The sequence below is a fragment of the Bos indicus genome, chromosome 6 (genome assembly GCF_029378745.1).
Source record: "Bos indicus isolate NIAB-ARS_2022 breed Sahiwal x Tharparkar chromosome 6, NIAB-ARS_B.indTharparkar_mat_pri_1.0, whole genome shotgun sequence".
NCBI classification, from domain to species: domain Eukaryota; kingdom Metazoa; phylum Chordata; class Mammalia; order Artiodactyla; family Bovidae; genus Bos; species Bos indicus.
This window is the reverse complement of record NC_091765.1, coordinates 116,817,032-116,840,175: the sequence shown is the minus strand read 5'-3', so window position 1 is coordinate 116,840,175 and position 23,144 is coordinate 116,817,032. Positions and strand designations below refer to the sequence as shown.

General features: G+C 55.4%; 1 protein-coding gene across 1 annotated transcript in view; it reads right to left on the bottom strand.

The window, feature by feature from the left end:
• Positions 1–950: 950 nt before the first annotated feature.
• The window catches only part of ZFYVE28 (zinc finger FYVE-type containing 28), a 99,187-nt gene continuing 76,993 nt past the window's right edge, over positions 951–23,144 (bottom strand). Inside the window, exons 9-13 of the mRNA XM_070791915.1 lie at positions 6,983–7,116; positions 5,454–5,570; positions 4,265–4,369; positions 2,906–3,009; positions 951–2,122 (exon numbers count right to left, since the gene is read on the bottom strand). Coding sequence (XP_070648016.1) covers positions 1,991–2,122; positions 2,906–3,009; positions 4,265–4,369; positions 5,454–5,570; positions 6,983–7,116 — 592 coding nt within the window. The 3' untranslated portion in view covers positions 951–1,990. The remainder of the gene's footprint in view (positions 2,123–2,905; positions 3,010–4,264; positions 4,370–5,453; positions 5,571–6,982; positions 7,117–23,144) is intronic.

The window sequence follows — 23,144 nt, the reverse complement described above, 5'->3', positions numbered from 1 at the left end:
ACGCGATGGACATGAGTTTGAACAAGCTCCAGGAGTTGGTGATGGACAGGGAGGCCTGGCGTGCTGCAGTCTGTGGGGTTGCAAAGAGTCGGACACGACTGAGTGAATAACACCTACCCCCAACTTCTGCAGAGTCCAGAGAACAGGAACAGCTGGGAATGACCGGGAAGTTCCCCCTCCATGGTGTCAGCCCCCACCCCCAGCCCTGGTGGTCTGAAGTGCCCAGCCTGACTATGAGCCCTCTTGCCCACTCTGCGATGCCGTTAAGGGTGTGGCCCGCCCTGCCTGTGATCCTTGCTGGGCTAGGACCCTCTCTGGCTTCTCCACCCACCTGCAGGACCTGGACAACGAGTGCCTGGCCACTGGGTGTGTGTGTGCTGGGGGCCCTGTTCCGACCTGGAGTGCCCACCACAGTGGGACAGCCCCTGCAGGCAGGGCTCTAAGCCCCCACACCCTGGCCGCCAGGCCCCCGTGGGAGAGGAGGCGGTGGGCGGGGTGCCCCCTGGTGGCCGCTAGAGGCAGCAGCAGGGGCCTTGGAGGAGCCCAGACCCATGGGGGAAGGGGAGTGTACCCCAGCCTCCACCCTACCATATGCTGCCAGTGGTCCTCCCGCCACCACCAGCCTCCAGGACACGAACAGTCTTTCTCCTCTCCTGTGCCCCCGCCCCGTGTGGGTGTCCACCTGTCTGCTGGCCTGCCTGGGGTGCTGGGCAGGGTGGGCGCGCAGGGCGGGGGAGGCTGGAGCCCATCGCAGGGAGTGGGATGGGGTAGGGGAAGGGCTGGTCACCCTTCTCCTGGGGGCTGGTGGGAAGCCACGTCCTGCCTTCCCACTGTCTCAGGAGACCAGAAGCCCTCCTCGTTTCCTGGAGGACACTGCACTTGAGCAAGAACCCCATCACGTCCCAGACAGAGAAAAAGGAGTCCATCCATGCTCACACGAGAAACAAGAGTGTCTGCAATCCTTAAATAGATTTATGGAAATGGTTTTGAATTACAGCATTTAGAAAATAAAAATAATCTCAATACATAATATACCCTCCATTATATACTTTTCTTCTCCCACACGCGCTGTTTTTTGTGCGTGTGTATTCCACTGTCAAACAGTAATTGGATTTTATGCTATAAAAGAAGCAGTAGGTGTGCCCTCTCTCTAAAAATAAAACTGCAATCATCATCGCAACGTGAAGCCTGAGATTTAAGCCTGAGGAGGTGTCCGTGCTGGGCCTGGGGCCGCTCTGGGGCCAGGGTCCCAGGGGGTCAGAGGGGTGGGAGTAATGGCAGCCGAGAGGTCATCACCGGGTCCTCAGCCCCCTGGAGCGCCCTGGCCTCGGAAGCTGGGATATCTCTGCCTGCTGCTTGGCGCCCCCTGCCCCCCTCCGTCAGCCTGAGGGCCAAGGTGGGCAGACCACAGCAGGGCCGGCCACTTGCTCAGAGGACTACAGGGTCTGCTCTGCATGTCCCCTCTCCAGCAAGAAATGAGACATGTGATTTAGGCAAGGTCCTGAGGGGAGCAGGGGGTGGGGGCTGTGGGCGCAGGGCCCTGGAGAGAGAGGACAGCCTGGTCTTTCCCCGTTCGTCCAGCTTATGGGGGAAGCCCTGCGCCTGCTCTGAGTGCCCCCTCTCCGGTAGGTGAGCATCACCCGCCCAGGAAGAGCAGACCTTCCGCTACAGCTGAGCCTCAGACGGCATCTCAGCAAGGCAGGGGGGCCCACCCAGGCCCAGGCCTGGCACCCCAGGTCCCCGCGCTGGCTGCAGCTGACCTCCGTGGGCCTCTGCACCAGGCCCGAGGGCCCTGCGGGCGGGGGGCGGAGGCACTGGAGTTCTGGAGTCCGGGCGCCCGCAGCCCCCGCAGCGGCGGGGCCAGCAGGTAGATGAGATGCGGCGAAGCCCCTCCGGCCAGCGGACGGCCCGCCCGGGTGGCAGAGGCGGGGCGCGGCCGTCGGAGCCCCCTCCCTGGAGTCCTGCGGGGCCCGCGGGCTCGCGCGCCGTGTCAGATGCCCGCCTTGTCGCTGTAGAAGGGCGTGACGTGGAACATGTAGCAGTGCGTGCACACGCGGACCGGCTTCACCTGCCCGTAGAGCGGCAGCGGCGCCGAGTGCGAGGAGCAGCGCGAGCAGAAGATCTGGAAGGCGGGAGCGCGCGGCCGAGTGAGCGGGCCGGGGCTCTCCGCAACCCTGCGCCTCGGAGGGACGGCCGGCAAGGGCGGGAGCAGAGCCCTGAGCGCCCTGGCCGGCCGGCCTGCACGTCCCTCCCACCCGGGCCAGGTGGGGCTCTCCCGCTCCCCAACGCCAGGCCAGGACCTTCAGGAAAACCTGGGGCAGGTCTTGACCAAGAGGCCAGGCTGAGGAAGGGGGTCCTGGCCTTACAGCAAGGCTGCGGCAGGCTCCAATTCAGACCCTCCGCCCCCCACCCCCGCACCAGACCCCCAGGTCTGAAGGGCCCAGGACTGGGCACTGCACCATCGCACTTAGTGGCTGCGTGCCCGAGGCCGCGTTCATGCGTGCTAGGTCGCTCGGTCGTGTCCGACTCTTTGCTGACCCCATGGACCAGGCTCTTCTGTCTATGGGATTCTCCAGGCAAGAATCCTGGAGTGGGTTGCCATGCCCTCCTCCAGGGGATCTTCCCGACCCAGGGATCAAACCCCGGTCTCCATGCCTCCTGCATTGGCAGGCGGGTTCTTTACCGCCAGCGCCACCCGGGAAGCCCAAGGCCACCCCTGTGCCAAGTCCGAGAAGGGCCCAGGGCTCACGGGTGTCTCTCTGCACGGGACTCCTAAGTCCTCGCCAGCCCCGGGGCATTGGTCCTGACCCCTGGACCTGGGCACGGGGTCTGCAGACGCTCCCTGGGATGTCTGAGGCGGCAGCCCCGGGGGCTGCGGGACAGCCCCGGCCGCCCACCCACCTACCTTCCCGCAGCTGCGGCAGTGGTGCTTCCTGCGGATCACTGTGAAAGGCGCTTTGCAGGCGGTGCAGAAGCCGCAGGCCTCGTCCGGGACCCACTCGGGCGGGTCTGTGACAATGACAGTGGGGGGACAGGTCAGCCCGAGGCAGCGGTGCGGGGGGCGGCAGTGAGGGCCGGTGGGCTGGGGTGGGGGTCGGAGGCTGGAAGTATGCAGGAGCCTCCGGTCCTCGCGAGGCTCCTTACTGGCTAGGTATCAGGACTGCTGGCCAGGCGCGTGGATCGGACCCCTGTGGCAGCAGCCTGCAGGTCGCCCCAAGACTCAGGGCGAGGTGCACCCAAGCCACCCTCTCCCAAGCCTCTCCCGGCCGGCATCCAGTCTGGCAGGGTCCTCGGGCAAACACGGGGGCTGACAGATGAAAGAAATCAACCCCCTTTGTCAACCTCCCAATCAAGGCTCTGCTGGAGCCTCAGGCGCCCCGGCAGCCCCGCCCTACCCGGCTCCAGGGCAGGTCAAGGGAGGTGGGGGAGGGGATGCGAGGGAGGGCAACTGGGGATGGTCCCGCCCCGAGGCTGGCCCCGCCCCTAGAATACCCCTTCCCCGTCCCCGCCCGGAGCTGGCTCCGCCCCCAGGATGGCCCCACCCGAAGCTGGCTCCGCCCCGAGGCTGCCCCCGCCCCCCACATGTGCAGCGCCGGCCCCCCACGACTGGTCTCACCCCCTTTCCCTTCTCTAGGCGCTCACTGGAGGGAGCCCCTGGGGATCTGCTCTGGAATTCGAATTCGGGGGCGGGGCCACCTTGTCCAGGGAGACACCCCAGACATGAGGTGCCCACCCTGCACCAGCCGCGAGCGTGGCGCCGGCGAGGCCACTCGCCCAGGAAAGACCTTGGTCTCCGGCCCCCGTCTCCGGCCCCTCCTCCCCAAGCTGCGCCCGAGGACTTGCCCTCCCCCTCCGGCAGCCTGCAGACCCCTGCCCCTCCCACTCTGCCCTCCAGGCTTCTGCTCTGGCCCCAGCTCACCACCCACCCCCCCACCGCAATGAGGCCTCCTCTCACGCTGTCCACCCTCTCCGTGGAAAAACCCTGACTGTCCCAGTGATGCCTGGACATCACTGGTCAGCTCCTGGGGTCACGCCAGGCCACGAGGCAGCTCCAACAGGCAAATCCAGACTCCTACTTGAGGAGGACAGTGAGGATCCTGGGGACTCCCAGGCCCTGCCCTGAGAGCCACACGTCCTGACGGCCTTGGTGAGGGGCCCCCACTGGAGGAGGGCTGCTGCCAGACTGCAGGCCAGAGCAGAGGGGAGACATCCAGATGGAGTCCCGGCTCTCTGCTCAGCCCACTGGCCCCCGCCCCTCACGCACCTTCCAAGTCTCCGTCTCGGGTCTTGGCGGCGAGCTCAGAGGATGACAGGGTTTCCTGGCACAGGGCACAGTCCTCCAGAGCCGCGCTCCGCAGGGTCTGGGTGACTGGAAGAAAGTGTGGCCACTGGGCTCAACCGGCCACCACTCGTGCCCGGGAAGTATGCCTGGGTGCGGCCAGTGGAAGGCAGCCCCCACTGCACAGTCCCACCCGCGGAGGGGTCACCGGGGCCCTCACCCACTGCCTGGCAGGCAGGGTGCTGACCCAATCCTGGGAGTCTGTCCATCTGAGTGCCCCCACGTGGGCAGCTGGCCCCGGAGCCATCCACTGTCTGTGTGTGGTCAGGTCCCCCTGGACCGTGGCCCCGAGGCGGACAGGGGACCAGGCCTGGCCCCGGCCCTGGGGCCCACACTCCTTGCGTGCAGAGGCCGTCCATGTCACTGCCCTTCCTGAGCAGCAGTGGTCCTCAGGTAGCCCCACCCAGAATGCCCGGGTACATGGGGGCAGTGTGGCCCAGGAAAACGGACCTCGGGAGGCAGAGCTGGGTGGGTACACAGGACAGACTTCTCCCCGGGGCCTGGGCCGGCTGCCTTGTCACTCTTGAGCAGAAGCCCCTGGGATGGGGGGCCTCTTGCCCAGAACCAGAGCCTCAGCCCCGAAGAGGGGTGACACCAGAGGGGTGGCTCCCCTCCCCCACGCTGGGACCCCACCCGGCCCTTGCCTCAGCATCCCCTGCCTGACCCCTGCTCCCTCCCCAGGTGCCCATTCAGTGTGTGTGTGTGTGTGTGTGTGTGTGTGCGCGCGCACTCTGGTGTGAGGCAGGTCACAGAGGGCCACTTCCTCCTGGAGCAGGGGGACCCGTGTCCCCTCCCAGACTCTGGGCTGGCGTCTCGTTGCTCTGACAGACGGAATTCTGCAGAAGCGACACAGGACCACTGGGTCCCGTCTGTTCGAGGAAGGGCACCGTGCCTCCTCGCCAGTATGCGATTGCTGCCGCTGCTCCTGGCAGTGGCCTCGGGGTACCCGGGGCCTGCGAGGTATGCCTCCGCCCCCCAGTGGACAGCCTGGTTCGGCTGGGGGCTTCCGCCCGCAGGGCGTGGTCATGCAAGAAGGGTGGCCCGGGAGAGCAGGTTTCCACTGGCTTCCTTGGGTGGGGGCGGCGCGCCTCCGAGCCCGGCCGCCGGCACTCACCTTTCTTCAGCTTTTCCTTGTCGTCCGTCTCTGGCTTGGTGGCCATGACCTGAAAGAGGGTCTTCAGGATGCTCCTCAGGTCGCTGGCATAGTTGGTCTGCAGCTGGTCGGCCACGCCTGCGGGGGATGCGGGGAGGGCAGGGGAGGCGCTGCTGGCTGCTGAGCAAGCTGTGGCTCAGGGCCAGAGACCAGCCCTTGGATAAGCCAGGGCGGGAAGTGGCTCCCCAGCCCCCCAAGAGTCCCTCTGGCAGAAGCCAAGTTCAGTAGGCAAGGGAAGGAGAGGATGGGCCCACGACCCAGCAGCGACGCCCCCCTCCCGCCCAGGCATCGGTTAGTCTCGTTCATACTTTTGTCCTGGGGGTCTCAGCCACGGCCACCAAAGGGCTCTGGCTCCTCAATGAGGGATGACCCCGCACCCCCAAGTGTGCCCACCCCTGTGGCAGCTCCTTCCCCATCATGGCCACCTCGGCCAGCCCTTCTGGGGACCTGCCCAGACTGGGGGGCCCTTGGGGCTGCCCCCACCCTCACCGGCTGAGGTTTCCTCATCCCTCAGGCGGGTGGGCTCAGCCCTCCTCAGTGAAAAGCTCTTCGAGGGCTGGTGGGGCTGCGTGCACGGCAAGGCCAGGGGGTGACCGCACCTGCCCCCTACCCCCGGGGGCCCGTCACCACGCCGACACTGTGGCCAGCGGTTCTGGAGGGTTTCCTGCTGTGTCAGCAGCCCTGCCGGGCACCTGCTGGGCCTGCTGTTCCCCAGACCGCAAGACAGACCCGTGGATTTGCGGTGGGTTCTGCCAGATGTTTGAATGGAGGCTCGGAGTCACCCCCGAGCCTGGCCTGGCTGGGGGCCCTGCCTGTGGGACCCTGGGCAGTGCAGAGTGACACCCCGGGACTGTGACCCTGACTCTGCAGCGTCTGCCAGTCCACAGGCTGCGCCCTCCGCTGCTCCACCCCACGGCCTGGGGTCAGAGGATGGGCCAGGTGGACAAGGCTGGACAAGGCTGCAGGAGGGGCACTGCCTGAACGTGGCTGGAGGAGGGGCTGGATGGCAGGCAGGCAGCAGGGAGGGAGACCCCACCACACAGCCACGCTTCTAAATCAGGTGCCTGCCCCAGCTACTCACAACACATAAAACTAAGGCAGGAGGTGAAAAAGCCGCTGCGCTCACGCCCCTCTCTGAATCCCAGGAAATGAAGCAGTCATCGTCCCCCTCACCCAGGGGACGGAAGGAAACAGGATCAGTCGGGACATCAGATTGAACAGGACCTCGCGGGTGGGTGGCGAGGGCACCCAGGCCCGGCCTGGACTCCCACCCCGACACTGAGGAGGACCTGAGGACGCACGACGCCCACCTCTTGGCTGGGCTCCTCTCGGGGCTTGGGGCAAGGAAGTGACGTGGTGAGGGAGCCCCTGGGCAGGGCCTGCACCCCAACCTTTCTGGGGAGACTCCCGCAGCACGCCAGCCACTGCCTGAAGCCTGCCCACCCACCGTGTACCCCCGAGCCCATGCCCACCCTGGGGCGACGGGGCACCTGAGATACAGACAAACAGGCGGTGGATGAGGTCCCGGCTGCCGCGGAACCGGGAGCGCATCTCCTCTCTGACGGCCACGCGTGCCGACTCGGGGCTGCTCGTGTCTGGGGAGCAGGGACCAGCCGTAGAGCCGCTGCACGGAGAAGGAAACACAGGGGCTTGGCTGCAGGCAGTGAGGGGGGACAAGACTTCCGCCCGGAGGGCCCCCCACCCCGCACCTGGGTGAGCCCCAGGTCCAACCCCGGGGGCTGAGCTCGTCCTATGGAAGCGTCCTCACCCCACTCACACCCTCTGCAGGGGCTGGCAGGCCCCAAAACATGTGTCCACGCCCGAACCTGGAACCCCGCGGGACCTTAGTTGGAAAAAGGTCTTTGCAATCGAGGTAAGGATTTTTAGTGTTATTTTTGTGGCTGTGCTGGGTCTTGGGTGCGGGCAGGCTTTTCTCTAGATGTGCTGAGAGGGCTACGCTCTAGTGGCTGCGTGCCCGGTGGCCGCGTGCCCGGTGGCCGCGTGCCCGGTGGCCGCGGGCCTGGTGGCCGTGGGGGGTGTCCTTTGTGCAACGTGAGCTCTGGGACCTCGGGCTTCAGCAGTCGTGGGTCGCGGGCTCACTTGTCCCTCGGCGTGGGGGCCCTTCCCGGATCAGGGATCCAATCAGTGTCCCTTGTACTGCCCGGTGGATTCTTAACCGCCGGCCCAGGAGGGAAGCCCCAAGCTAAGGACCTGGAGAGGAGACGTCCTGGCTTCTCTGGAGGCCGTAACCCGAGGCCAGGAGTCTTAGTAGGAGGGGAGTGGGGAGGACCAGTGACCATGACACAGAGATCTCGGTAACAAGGTCACAGGCCAGGGGACTCCTAGAGTCACCGGAGGCTGGAAAATGCAGGAAGGACCCCTGCCCAGAGCCTCCGGAGGGAGCGTGGCCCCGCCAGGTTCAGATCTCGGGTCTCCAACCTTTGAGAGGAGAGATTTCTGTCGTTTCCAGCCCCTGGTCATGGTGCTCTCCACCGAGACAAGCCCTCCGGCCCCCGCGCACGCCCTGGCCCCGGCCCAGGGGCCCTGCTGCAGGCACTGTTAGCTCTGCTGTTCAGGGGTCACCTCGAGGCCCCAAGTAGCAGCCGCAGCTGAGGCTGGACTGTCTGGGTGTCCATTCACCCAGCTGCAGGGGTGCGTGCGCTGACCTTTCAGTCCTTAAAATAATGTCCCTCTCATCTTCACCCCGTCGGTTTTTCCCACTTTCTGGAAATTTCCTCCCCACCCCCCCAATTTTCCCCTGGACATTTTTGCTACTAAGGTTTTATTGGGTTGGCCAAAAAGTTTGATTGAGTACGCTGCTGCAGAATTCATTTCCTCCTCTCTGGTTTCACATATGTGAAATCTTTTATCTATCTAGAAATATTCACTATAATTTTTTTTTCCACTATAATTTTTTAAAAGCTGCCTTTGGGGGCCTGCAGTATCTCTGCTTTCGCTTTTCTGCGGGGAAGTTGGGGTTTTTCAAGCTGGAGGTCGGCCTCAAATGCATGGGATCCCGGTGTCAGAGAGAGGCCCTGGTGGTTCAGACAGCGGGCCCCTGCATGGCTGCTGGGAGTGAATTGGCCAGTGACCATGGGGAGAGGCCCCGATGCCATACTGGTGGAGCTGACGTCCCCCCAGCCCAAGGTCAGCAAGCACCTGAGAGTCCGCCCTGGGCAGCTGTGCACACGGCAGCATCTGCGGGGCAGCTCTGGAAGTCCCAGCAAAATCCAGCAGCCATGGAGGACAGCCCACCGAGATCACATCAGGCCACAGCCTGCCTAAGCGATGGGAGAGCGGCCCTGGCCCCTCGTGGACGTGGGCGCCCCCCACCTACAAACGGCAGAGATGGGTGGGCAGCCAAACGGTGTCTTACTAAGGGGCATCTCTCTTGGCGTCCAACCACCAGGAAGCTTGGAGACGAGATGCGCCTGGGAGTTCAGTGCAGGGGGCCAGGGGAAGGGGCCCAGACTGGCTTCTCAGGGTCCCCTCCCCAGTCAAGTGGGGGTGCGTTTGACTGACACACTCGGGCAACGGGAACATCTGTCTCTGAGTGTGTAATGCTTCCCCAGAACATGGAGGAGTGATGGGAGGTGCTGGAGAGGCTGACACCCTGCTCCGCTGAGACCCTCGTGATGACCGAGAGCCCTCCCTGCCCGGACTGCCTGTCTCGTCCCCAAGACGAAGCCCCTGGCTTTCCACTTGGGGGTGTGACCCTGGCCGCGCCCTCCCTGGGAGCTGAGTAAGGAAACGGGGTGAGTGTCACTGTCCAGGGTCCACGTCCGTCAACAACCCCGGCTCAGCTCACAGCCTCACCCAGGAGATCTGAAAGCAGGAACCCAAACAAATGCTTACACACGAACGTTCACAGCAGCTTACTCACAAGAAGCAAAAGGTGTAACAACCGAGCACCCATCAGCAGATGATGGGTAAACAAACTGCGGTCCAGCCACACGGGAATATTATTCAGCTTTAAAAAGGAGTAAGATTCTGACACCAGCTACGATATGGATGAACCTTTAGGGCATTATGCTAAGTGAAACAAGCCGGTCACAAGGGGACAGTCACTGTCTGACGCCCCTTACACGAGGTCCCTACAGGAGTCAGATGCACAGAGACAGAGTGGTGGGTGCCAGGGGTCAGGGAAGGGGGGCTTTAGTGGGGACAGAGTTTCAGTTTGGGATGATGAGAAAGTTCTGGAAAAAGTGGTGATAATCATACAACACTGTGAATGTGCATAATGTCACTGAATTGTACACTTAAATACTGTTTAAATGGTAAATTTTGTGTTATATGTATTTTGCCAAAATTAAAAAGTAGAGGAAAAAAGATTTAGGACAGGGGAAAGAAAGGAAATGGAACTGAAAAGTCTAGATGGCCAATAGCATTGATGGTTTGGCATCAATACAATAGGTTAGAATTACATTAAACTGTATACTTTTATAGTGTGTATTTTTAATAATTAAAAAATGAAGCACAGTTGATTTACAACGTTGTGTTAGTTTCAGATGTACAGCAAGAGTTATGAACTCATTTCATATGCTAGCAAGGCAATGTTCAAAATCCTTCAAGCCAGGCTTCAGCAATACGTGAACCGAGAACTTCCAGACGTTCAAGCTGGATTTAGAAAGGCAGAGGAACCAGAGATCAAATTGCCAACACCTGTTGGATCATAGAAAAGGCAAGAGAATTCCAGAAAAACATCTATTTCTGCTTCATTGACTACGCTAAAGCCTTTGACTGTGTGGATCAAAACTGTGGAAAATTCTTCAAGAGATGGGAATACCAAACCATGAAACCTGTAGGCAGCTCAAGAAGCAGCAGTTAGAACTGGACATGGAAAAGCAGACTGGTTCCAAATTGGGTAAGGAGTACATCAAGGCTGTATATTGTCACCCTATTTAACTTATATGCAGAGTACATCATGAGAAACGCTGGGCTGGAGGAAGCACAAGCTGGAATCAAGATTGCCAGGAGAAATATCAATAACCTCAGATATGCAGATGACACCACCCTTATGGCAGAAAGTGAAGAGGAACTAAAAAGCCTCTTGATAAAAGTGAAAGAGGAGAGTGAAAAAGCTGGCTTAAAGCTCCACATTCAGAAAATGAAGATCATGGCATCTGGTCCCATCACTTCATGGCAAATAGATGGGGAACCAATGGAAACAGTGACAGACTTTATTTTCTTGGGCTCCAGAATCACTGCAGATGGTGACTGCTGCCGTGAAATTAAAAGACGCTTGTTTCTTGAAAGAAAAGCTACGTCAAACCTAGACAGCATATTAAAAAGCAGAGACATTACTTTGCCAACAAAGGTCTGTCTAGTCAAGGCTATGGTTTTTCCAGTGGTCATGTATGGATGTGAGAGTTGGACTATGAAGAAAGCTGAGTGCCGAAGAATTGATGCTTTTGAACTGTGGTGTTGGAGAAGACTTGAGAGTCCCTTGGACTACAAGGAGGTCCAAGCAGTCCATTCTGAAGGACATCAGTCATGAATATTCATTGGAAGGACTGATGCTGAAGCTGAAGCTCTTAAGACTTTGGCCACTTGATGGGAAGAACTGACTTCTTAGAAAAGACCCTGATGGCGGGAAAGATCTTGAAGGCAGTAGGAGAAGGGGACGACAGAGGATGAGATGGTTGGGTGGCATCACCAACTTGATGGACATGAGTTTGAGCAAGCTCCAGGCGTTGGTGATGGACAGGGAAGCTTGGTGTGCTGTAGGCCATGGGGTCGCAAAGAGTCGGACACAACTGAGTGACTGAACTGACTATAACTCTTGTATTTTTTTTTTGTTACATTTATTCCAAATATTTAAATCCTGAAGCGAATGCAAATAAGATTTTTTAAAATTGCTACCATACTTAATATAACTGGGTCTTTAACAGTAACAGCTTTATTGATATATACCATATATACATATATGCTGCTGTCACTTCAGTCGTGTCCGACTCTGTGCGACCCCACAGACGGCAGCCCACCAGGCTCCCCCGTCCCTGGGATTCTCCAGGCAAGAACACTGGAGTGGGGTGCCATTTCCTTCTCCAGTGCATGAAAGTGACAAGTGAAGGGGAAGTCACTCAGTTATGCCTGACTCTTAGCGACCCCATGGACTGCAGCCTACCAGGCTCCTCTGTCCATGGGATTTTCCAGGCAAGAGTACTGGAGTGGGGTGCCATTGCCTTCTCCGATATATATATATATATATATATATGGTTTCCCAGGTGGCTCAGACGGTAAATAATCTGCCTGCCAGTGCAGGAGACTAGGTTCGATCCCTGGGTTGGGAAGATCCCCTGGAGGATGGCATGGCAATCCATTCTAATATTCTTACTGGGATAATCCCATGGACAGAGGAGCCTGGCGGGCTACAGTCCATGGGGTCACAAAGAGTCAGACACGACTAAATGACTGAGCACACACGGACACACACACACACACACACTATATCATATATCAACACCATTCAGTTCGCCCTTTGTTGTTCAGTCACTAAATTGTGTCTGACTTTTGTGACCCCATGAATGGCAGCATGCCTGGCTTCCCTGACCTTCACTGTCTTCCAGAGTTTACTCAAACTCATGTCCATCGAGTCGGTGATGCCATCCAACCATCTCATCCTCTGTCGCCCCCTTCTCTCATGCCTTCAATCTTCCCCAGCATCAGGATCTTTTCCAATAGTTGTCTCTTCACATCAGGTGGCCAAAGTATTAAGAGCTTCAGTATCAGGCCTTCCAATGAATATTCAGGACTGATTTCCTTTAGGATTGACTGGTTTGATCTCTTTGCAGTCCGAGGAACTCTCAAGAGTCTTCTCCAACACCACAGTTCAAAAGAATCAATTCTGTGGCGCCCAGCTTTATTTATAGTCCAACTCTCACTTCCATACATGACTATTGGAAAAACCATACCTTTTGACTATATGGATATTTGCTGGCAAAGTTATTTCTCTGCTTTTTAATACGCTGTCTAGGTTTGTCATAGCTTTTCTTTCAAGAAACAAGCGTCTTTTAATTTCATGGCAGCAGTCACCATCTGCAGTGATTTTTGAGCCCAAGAAAATAGCCTGCCACTGTTTCCATTGGTTCCCCATCTATTTGCCATGAAGTGACAGGACCAGATGCCATGATCTTAGTCTTTTGAATGTTGAGTTTTAAGCCAGCTTTTTCACTCTCTTCTTTCACCTTCATCAAAGGGCTCTTCAGTTCCTCTTCGCTTTCTGACACAAGGGTGGAGTCACCTGCATATCTGAGGTTATTGATGCATTTCTCCATAAGAGTTATGGAAAACTATAAAACATCACTGAAATAAATTAGACCTAAATAAATGGAAACACAGCTTGTGTTCATGGTTGAGGACTGAATATCATTAACATGGCAATACCCCCAATACTGGTCTATAGGTTCAATGGAATCCATATCAAAATATAAATAAAATTTCCTTTTCCACGCAGAAGTTGACAAGCTGATCCTAAAATTCATACAGAAATGCAGTGACTCAGAACAGCTGAAACAATCTTGAAAAAGAAAAAAAGCAAAGTGGGAGGACTCACATGACGTATAATTTAACGACAGTGAACGAGACCGGCGCTGGCATGGGAGCCGTGAGAAGGCAATAAAACTGCCAGTCCAGAAATGAACCCAGGAGTTTGTGCCCGACTGATCTTCCCAAAGGGTGTCAAGGTCACCCAATAAGGAAAGAATGGTCTTTTCAAAAGACGGTTCTGAGATGGAGAAAAACTGTCTCTACAATAAGCGGTGCTGGGAAAACTGGAAGCTACATATAAAGAAGTGAGATTAGTCATAGAGCATTGTTTTCACACTATACATAAAAATAAACTCAAAATTGATTAAAGACCTAAATGTACGACTGGAAACTAAAAAACTTCTAAAAGAAAACTTTGGCAGAACACTTCTTGACATAAGCTGTAGCGATTGTTTTTGGATATGTTGATGGTTAGATAGCATCACTGACTCAATGGACGTGAATTTGAGCGAACTCCAGGAGACAGCGGAAGATAGAGGATCCTGGCGTGCTGCAGTCCAGGGGGTTGCAAAGAGTCAGACACGACTGAATGGCCACCAAAAACCCAAGGCAAGGGAGACAGAAGCAAAAATAAATACACAGGACCAAGTTAACCTAAAAGCTTTTGCACAGCAAATGAAACCATTGACAAAATGAAAAGATAACCAACTGAATGGGCGAAAACATTTGCAAATGATACACAGGGGTTAATATCCAAAATATATAAACAGCTCATACAATGCGATGTGAAAAAATAAACAACTGGATTAGAAAATGGATTAGAAATTCCTGTTGTTTAGTTGTTAATTTATGTCTGACTATTTTGCAACCCCATGGACTGTAGCCTGCCAGGCTCCTCTGTCCATGGGATTTCCTGGGCAAGAATACTGGAGTGAGTTGCCATTTCTGTCTCCAGGGGATCTTTCTGACCCAGGGATCAAACCCATGTCTCCTGCATTGGCAGGTGGATTCTTTAGCACTGAGCCAACAAGGAAACCCCAGGAAATGGACTGAAGATTTTAAAGATGTTTTCCTGAAGACATACAAACGAAGAGCACACGCAAAGATGCTCAATATTGCTAATCATCTGAGAAATGTAAATCAAAGCCACGGGATATCACTTCCCACCTGTCAGAATGGCCGTCATGCAAAGGATCAAAAACAACAAGTGTTGCCGAGGATGCGAAGAAAAGCGAACCTCCTAGACCGCTGGTGGGAATGCGACCTGGCACACCACCCTGGAAAACGGCGTGGAGGTTCCTCACAGAGCGAGAACTAGAGGAAAAGCGAACCTCCTAGACCGCTGGTGGGAATGCGAGTTGGCACACCACCCTGGAAAACGGCGTGCAGGTTCCTCACAGAGCGAGAACTAGAACCACCGTAGGGCCCATCGATTCTACTCCTGGGTGTATACCTAAGAATGCGAAACACTTACTAGAGAAGATGCATGCGACCCAGTGTTCATAGCAGGATTATTTACAACAGCCAAGATGCGGAAGCAACACAAGTGCCCATCAACAGCTGAATGGATGAAGAAGATGCGAAGCAGATATAAAGTGAAATATTCCTCAGCCACAAGAAAAGAACGAAACTCTGTCAGTTTCAACGGCATGGCTGACACGGCAGGCATTACGCCACGTGAATGAGTGAATGTGCAGTGAGTATGCAGAACCCAAGAATTCAACAAATGTATGGATATAACAAAGCAGGAACAGAGTCACGGGTACAGAGCGCAAGCTAGTCGTCACCAGTGGGGAGCGGGAGATGGGAAGGGGTGAGACAGGGGTGAGATGGGGCAGGGGGTTCAGAGGCAGAAGCTACGAAATGTAAAAGAAATGAGCCACAAGGTATATTGTGTAGCACAGGGAACACAGCCAGTATCTTATAATAGTTTAAATGGAGGATAACCTATACAGATATTGCTATGTTATATACCAGAAACCAATATAATATTGTCAATCAACTGTACTTCAATAAAAATGTTAGTGGTCTGGGAAAACTGCGTTTCCACATGCAAAATAATGAAGTTTCATGTTACACCACATACAAAAATTGGCTCAAACAGATCAAAGACTATACGTAAGAGCTAACACTTTTACAACAAACATGAGTCTTTGTGGTCTTGGATTAGGCAATAATTTCTTAGGTGTGACATGAAAAACACAGCAGCCAAAGACAAACATCAGCAGTTCCTCATGAGGAATGACCCAGCAATTCCACTCTGAGCATCAACCCGAGAGAACTGAAACACAGGTTCACCCAAAAATTAAAATTAAAAGTTTTGTGCTTCAAAAGATATCATCAAGATAGTGGAAAACTCGACAAAATGCAAGAACATTTTTCAAAGCATGTGTCTGCCAAGGGTGTATGAAAGTGAAGTCGTTCAGTCGTGTCCAACTCTTTGCGACCCCGTGGCTGCAGCCCACAAGGCTCCTCTGTCCATGGGATTCTCCAGGCAAGAATACTGGAGTGGGTTGCCATTTCCTTCTCCAGGGCATCTTCCCAACTCAGGGATTGAACTCAGGTCTCCCGCATTGCAGGCAGACGCTTTAACCTCTGAGCCACCACGGAAGCCCAAGGGTGTATAGTTCCTGGAATATAGAAAGGATTCTTACAACTCAACAAAAAGAAGATAAATCACCCAACTAAAGGATGGGCAATGTATCTGAAAAGACATTTTTCCAAAGAAACTATATAAACAGCCAGTAAACGCATGAAAAGATGCTTAACGTCATTAGTCATTTGGGAAATGAAAATTAAAACAATAATGTGCCATTTCATACCCATCGTGATGACTATAATAATTTTAAAAGAAAACGGAAAAAAACAAGCGTGGGTGAAGATCTGGAGAAATTGGAGCCCTTGTGGATTCCTGGCAACAACCTAAAATGCTGCAGGCACTCTGGAAAACCCGTCAGCAGTTCCCCATGCTGAATGACCCAGCAATTCCACTTCAAGGTGGCTACCCAGGACTGAAGCATAGATTCACACAAGCATCTGTACATGGATGTTCACACATACTAGCCTAACAACGGAAGCAACTCAAATGTAGGTCAACTGATAAACAGATAAACAACATGTCGTCTAGCCGTGCAATGGAATTAATCTTTGGCCACAGAAAGGAATGAAGTACCGTTAGGTGCTACAATGCAGATGAAGCTTGAAAACATTAAGCCATGACAGAAGCCAGTTACAAAGGTCACTTGTAGGATTTCATTTCTTTGAAAAGTGTAGAAAAGTCTCGGCAAATCCATGGAGACATAAAGTAGATTAATGGTTGCCAGCGACTGGAGGTTTTACTGGGGAAATATTTGGGGTTTCTTTAAGGGGTGATGAAAACGTTCTGAGAGTGGACAGTGGTGGCGTTTGCACAACTCTGGGCATGTGCTAAAAGCCACTGAACTGTGCACTTTAAAAAGAATAAAAGGATGTTTTTCTTGTAATCATTTTAGCAAAGGCATATTCAAGAAATAGCTCAAGCTAGATGCCCATCAACAGTGGGTTGATTCAGTAAATTAGGTCAGAGGTTTCCAGGAAGGACAGTTAATGATGCTGGAAATGCTGAAATATTAAATAAAAAGGTAGCATTTTAAAAATTAGAGCTATCATATGTACATAAATGAGGTATTGCAAAATATAGTCAATGTAAAGCATTAACATTACATTTATCTGAATAGTATGACTATGAATAAGTTGGTATTTTTCCAAAGTGTCTTCTAAGATCAAGTACTACTTCTGGGACCAGAAGACTAGCTTAGGCTGAGGAGAGGACGCGCCTGCAGCAGGTGCCACTGCAGCCCTCTTGAGGCACAGAGGCTGTTTCTTAGTGGAGGGACGGCACCCTCTGGGGCCCCAGCCCCGCAGATAAAGCCCTGGAGGTGGAGAAGCCTTTCTGAACCAGATGACGTGGCAGCACACAGCTCACCTGCAAGGAGCCTGGGGCGGTGCCCTGACCGTGGGCAGAGCTCTGAGAGCCGCCAAGCCCGGGGCTCATGTTATGTCTTGAAAGAGCAGTGACGTCTGTGACTCCCCCGGTGGTCCACGGCTAAGACTCCATGCTCCCAATGTAGAGGAACCCGGTTCGATCCCTGGTCAGGGAACTAGAGGCCACATGCTGCAAGTAAGACCCCACGCAGACTCCAAATAAATAAACAGAGAGACCAGTGAACTCTCCCAGAAGACTGAAGCCAAGGCTGGCCCATGGGCGGTGGCTGGGGCAGATCGCAACTGCAGCCTCCAACCCACGCCCTCTCCAGCTGCTCTGCAGAGGGGACGTGTGTGTGTGTGAGTGAGTGTGTGAGTGAGTGAGTGTGTGTCTGTGGAAAGAGAGCCAAAGGCTCCATAAAAAAGACTGGTCCGAGGCAGAAAAATCAATAAGGGGCTGCCTGCAGGGGGCCTGCTGCCGCCCACAGGGAGCCCGCTGAGGCCCACAGGGAGCCCGCTGCCGCCCACAGGGTGCCCGCTGCCGCCCACAGGGTGCCCGCTGCCGCCCACAGGGAGCCCGCTGCCGCCCGCAGGGAGCCCGCTGCGGCCCGCAGGGGCCCCGCTGCCGCCCGCAGGGGGCCCGCTGCGGCCCGCAGGGGGCCCGCTGCCGCCCGCAGGGAGCCCGCTGCCCCCGCTGCCGCCCACAGGGAGCCCGCTGCCCCCGCTGCCGCCCACAGGGAGCCCGCTGCCGCCCGCAGGGAGCCCGCTGCCGCCCACAGGGAGCCCGCTGCCGCCCGCAGGGGGCCCGCTGCCGCCCACAGAGGGCCCGCTGCCGCCCACAGGGAGCCCGCTGCCGCCCGCAGGGGGCCCGCTGCCCCCGCTGCCGCCCACAGGGAGCCCGCTGCCCCCGCTGCCGCCCACAGGGAACCCGCTGCCGCCCACAGGGAGCCCGCTGCCGCCCACAGGGAGCCCGCTGCCCACAGGGAGCCCGCTGAGGCCTGGAAGGGCCACAGGGAGCAAACGGACAGAGCACGGAGGCTGGGCCCGGGACCGCACCTGGGGGCTGAGCCTGGGGCCTGGCTGGGTCAGCCTGCTCCCCAGGGCCAGTGGATGGGCATTACTTGGGCACCAGAAACACCAGGAACATGGCCCAGGGTGGTCACTCTTTTGGAAGGGCACAGGTCCTCTGTGGGCAGCTGCTGGACAGACAGACTGGGGACACGGAAGAGGGTCCCAGGTAAGAATCAGACCCTGTGTGTGGGCCCAAGAGCCCAGTCTAGAGCCAAGCGGCTTAAAGGTGGAGCTGAGAGGCCGGCTGGCGCCCAGCGGTTCACATCTGCAGTGGGGGCAGGAAGGGTGTGGGTGGGACGTGGCTGGAGCCCCCGAGGCAGAGGGATGGCAGCTGGGAGCGGCAAGGGTGAAGGCGTGGGGGCCCCGCCCGCCAAGGGCTCCCCGCACCCCCGGGGAGGCTGCACTCCCGTCACCGCTGTGTCTGCACGGTCACTCAGCGTCAGATCCCCTGCTCACCAGGATGTAGGAAAACCTGGCGCCTTGTGTACCGAAGCCCAGCTGCGTTCCAGCTGTTTGCTGCCACTGTCTTTTACAGAAGGCAGGACAAATCCCCTGTCACAACTCCCCTGAGGCCTAAATTACTAGGAAGCATCGTTCTTCTGGTAGCAAAATACTGTGCAGTTCTAGACAGTGACATGAACCCCGAACGTCTCATACAGCCTGTGTCTCTGCCCACGGTCAAAGGTACTGCAGCAAACCTCCCAAAGTGCACGCTGGACAGGGACACACGGCAAGTGTCCGATCCCACTGTCAGAGGAGGGGAAAAAAAAAGAGCCTTTTGCAGAAAAAGGACGTTGTCATCCTGACGTTCTAGAGGTCTACGAAATAAGAGAAAACACAACCTGGGAAAATAATAGCATTGCGAGCTGTTCCAGCTACGACACCACACAGACGAACCTGCGAGTCTCTGGACGCGTTCGAAGAAGCGAGCAGGCCAGACATGTGACTCAGAGACGGGGCGCCTGCGGGGGTCTCCCTCCCCCCGGCCTGGGCCCTGCGTCCTCCCGTGGTGACAAAGGAGCCACCCAGCCTGGGGGCCCTGATCCGGGAGGGGGTGGGGGCCGCTCAGAACTGCAGTGACGACCCCCCAGGAAAGCGCAGGTGCCGGAGACCAAGCGTGTTTCTTCCAGTTCTGAGCACAGACTGCGGGGCACAGAAGGACGACTCGAGGGCTCACCGTCCAGGACGGTGACCTTTTCCGCCCAAATAAGCCCCAACTTTCACCTCCTCTGAGGACGGGCCGCGACCCCAGTGACGTATCCCAGCCCCGATGGCGCCCAGACCTGGTTCCGCGTGGGGTCTCAAACCCGTTTCCAGAACGTCGCGCTAGAGCTCAGGTTCTTACAAGCGGTCATTTACCTGTGCGTTCTCTGTGTATCCCTTTGAAAATAAATCCTGTTCATCTTTCACTTTTATTTTTTTCATCTTTCAATTTTCAACGAAAAGATTTAAAAAGTGAAATCCCAGGTGTGTCACACGTTAAGGAGAGGCCATTGTTGTGGGAAAGCCCTGCAACTCGTCCGGCTGGACTGCCCGCTGACCGAGCAGAGCCGTCATCCCCTTCCCACGGCCAGCAGGGACCCCTGGGCACCTGTCTGTCCGCCCAGGGGTGGGGAGGGGAGTCGGGGGCCTGCACCCCTGGAGCCCTCAGCCCCCCGGGAGCCCAGGGAAGGACCTCGGTCTTCACTGGCCCACCCCTGTGGCCCTGGGTAGGGGCCAGGATGGCGGCACGCACACAGAGAGCGGGCAGGCAGGACCCAGCGGGGTAGCTGATGGGCACACGTGGGTGTGGGCCCCAGCGTGACATACGTGCGCATGCTCGTGACCCCGGGGACAGCAGAGGTCTCCGAGCGCCACACTCGAGCACACCGTGCTCTTGCTCACACGCCATCTCTTCCTGGATGGTTTCAGGCCTCACTGCTTTCTTCTTTAAAATGGAGATGACTGTTAATCCCTGGCAAGGACCAGAGATAGTGCCCTGAAGGGGACCGTGCCTGGCCTATGATAGACGCGCGGCAAACTGCAATCCTTCCCACTGGAGTCCCACAAGACTGGAGACTAAGCCAGTCCTCCGCCAAACACCAACACAGATCCACGCGCTGGGGTCCCAGGGCCCTCCACACTCCCCACGACCTCCCCTCCCGGGGCCCTCATGGCTGCCTCCCCCATTCACAAGGTCAGCAGGACCTCCCAGGGGCCCCAGATGGCATCACTGGTGAATTCTACCTAATATTCAAGGCAGAAATAATACCACTTCTACACAAAATCTTGTGGAGAATTCAGTGAGTGGCACTGCTCCCCAACCCATTCGATGAGCTCAGCATACTCTGATACCCAAATCTTAAAAGAGCATCACAAGAAAAGCACTGACGAGCATTCCTCATAATCAGTGCAAAGTCCTAAACGAAACTTTAGCAAATTGAAGCCAACAATACAAACAACTGTCACCCTGCTTATTTAACATATATGCAGAGTATATTATGAGAAACGCTGGGCTGGAAGAAGCACAAGCTAGAATCAAGATTGCCAAGAGAGATATCAATAACCTCTGATATGCAGATGATACCACCCTTATGGCAGAAAGTGAAGAGGAACCCAAAAGCCTCTTGATGAAAGTGAAAGAGGAGAGTGAAAAAGTTGGCTTAAAACTCAACATTCAGAAAACGAAGATCAGGGCATCCGGTCCCATCACTTCATGGCAAACAGATGGAGAAACAGTGGAAACAGTGTCAGACTTTATTTTTGGGGGCTCCAAAATCACTGAAGATGGTGATTGCAGCCATGAAATTAATTAAAAGATGCTTACTCCTTGGAAGGAAAGTTATGACCAACCTAGACAGCATATTAAAAAGCAGAGACATTACTTTGCCAACGAAGGTTCGTCTAGTCAAGGCTATGGTTTTTCCAGTGGTCATGTATGGATGTGAGAGTTGGACTGTGAAGAAAGCTGAGCGCCAAAGAATTGATGCTTTTGAACTGTGGTGTTGGAGAAGACTATTGAGACTCCCTTGGACTGCAAGGAGATCCAGCCAGTCCATTCTGAAGGAGATCAGCCCTGGGTGTTCTTTGGACGGAATGATGCTGAAGCTGAAATTCCAATACTTTGGCCACCTCATGCGAAGAGTTGACTCATTGGAAAAGACCCTGATGCTGGGAGGGATTGGGGGCAGGAAGAAGGGGACGACAGAGGATGAGATGGCTGGACGGCATCACCGACTTGATGCACATGAGTTTGGGTGAACTCCTGGAGTTGGTGATGGACAGGGAGGCCTGGCGTGCTGCGATTCATGGGGTCGCAAAGAGTCGGACACGACTGAGTGAGTGAACTGAACTGAATACAAACAAAGGATAATAGCGAGTGACCAAGTAAGGTTCGCCCCAAGAAGGCAAGGTGGGCTTAACGTGTGAATATCAATCAATGTAGTTTATCACATTAACAGACTAAAAAATTGAAACTATACGACCCTCCCAAAAGATGCAGGAAAAGTATCTGAGAAAGGCCCAGCAAACTAGGAATAAAAGGGAACTTCCTGACCCTGGGGAAAGGGCATCTAGGAACCTGAAAACCCAACGTCACACTTAATGGTAAATACTTTTATCAATGGTTTCCCTCTGAGACCTGAACAAGGCAAAAACACCCTCTGGCAACTTTTCAATTCAACATTGTACTGGAGGTCCTCCCCAGCGCAGAAATGCAAAAAAACAGGTAAAAGACATCTGATTAGAAAGGAGACAGAAAACTGGCTTTATTCACAGATGACATCATCTGTGTAGAAAATCTGAAGAAATCTTGATAAAAACGATTGTGTCTAACGAATTGAATTTGGCAAGTTGCCTAAGTGAAAGAGGACAGTGAAAAAATCGGCTTAAAGCTCAACATTCAGAAAACAAAGATCATGGCATCTGGTCCCATCACTTCATGGCAAATAGATGGGGAAACAGTGGAAACAGTGTCAGACTTTATTTTTGGGGGCTCCAAAATCACTGCAGATGGTGAAATTAAAACACACTTACTCCTTGGAAGGAAAGTTATGACCAACCTAGACAGCATATTAAAAAGCAGAGATATTACTTTGTCAACAAAGGTCCATCTAGTCAAGGCTATGGTTTTTCCAATAGTCATGTATGCATGTGAGAGTTAGATTATAAAGAAAGCTGAGTGTCGAAGAATTGATGCTTTTGAACTGTGGTGTTGGAGAAGACTCTTGAGAGTCCCCTGGACTGCAAGGAGATCCAGCCAGTCCATCCTAAAGGAGATCAGTCCTGAATATTCATTGGAAGGACTGATGCTGAAGCTGAAGCTCCAATACTTTGGCCACCAGATGAGCTGACTCATTGGAAAAGTCCCCAATGCTGAGAAAGATTGAAGGCGGGAGGAAAAGGGGACGACAGAGGATGAGATTGTGGGATGGCATCACTGACTCAAAGGACACAAGTCTGAGTGAACTCCGGGAGCTGGTGATGGACAGGGAGGCCTGGCGTGCTGCAGTCCGTGGGGTCACAAAGAGTCGGACACGACTGAGCAACTGAACTGAACTGAACAGAAAGAACTCTCAAAACTCAGTAAGGACACAACAAACTGAGAGGAACAGCAAAATAACATACGTTGATGTTCACCGTAGAGCACAGAAGAGCGCGGACCGGGGGCTGCTGAGCTCACGAAAAGACGCGGTGTCACGCGTGCTCGAGGAAACGCATACTGCCACAGCCGCCGGCACGAGACGGCACCCCCAGCCCGGGGCAGCGCAGGGCAACGGGCCCGGCCACGCCGAGCCGCTGGCGCTCGCGTGCCGCAGTTTATCGAATTACGGTTACACTTCAGTAAAGCTGTTGGAAACCATGTCGAGCACCAGGTCGTGTTCCCACCGTGCTTCCGTGGTCGTGCCTCTGACGCTGAGCCTTCCTCTGGGAAAAGACCTGTCCCCTGACCTGCCCAACAAAGCCCCCGGAGGCCCCCACCCCCGCCCTCCCCCCTGCCCTCCTCCACCCTCTCTGCTCTGCCTGGGGCCCCTCCATCAGGGTCTGGGGCGCCAGGAGGTGGCCAGCTGACGGGAGAAGCCTTGTGTGGACCCAGGGGTCTCCCAGGCCAGCGCTGGCAGGAGCCGTCCTGGCGGCTCCTGGCAGTTCAGT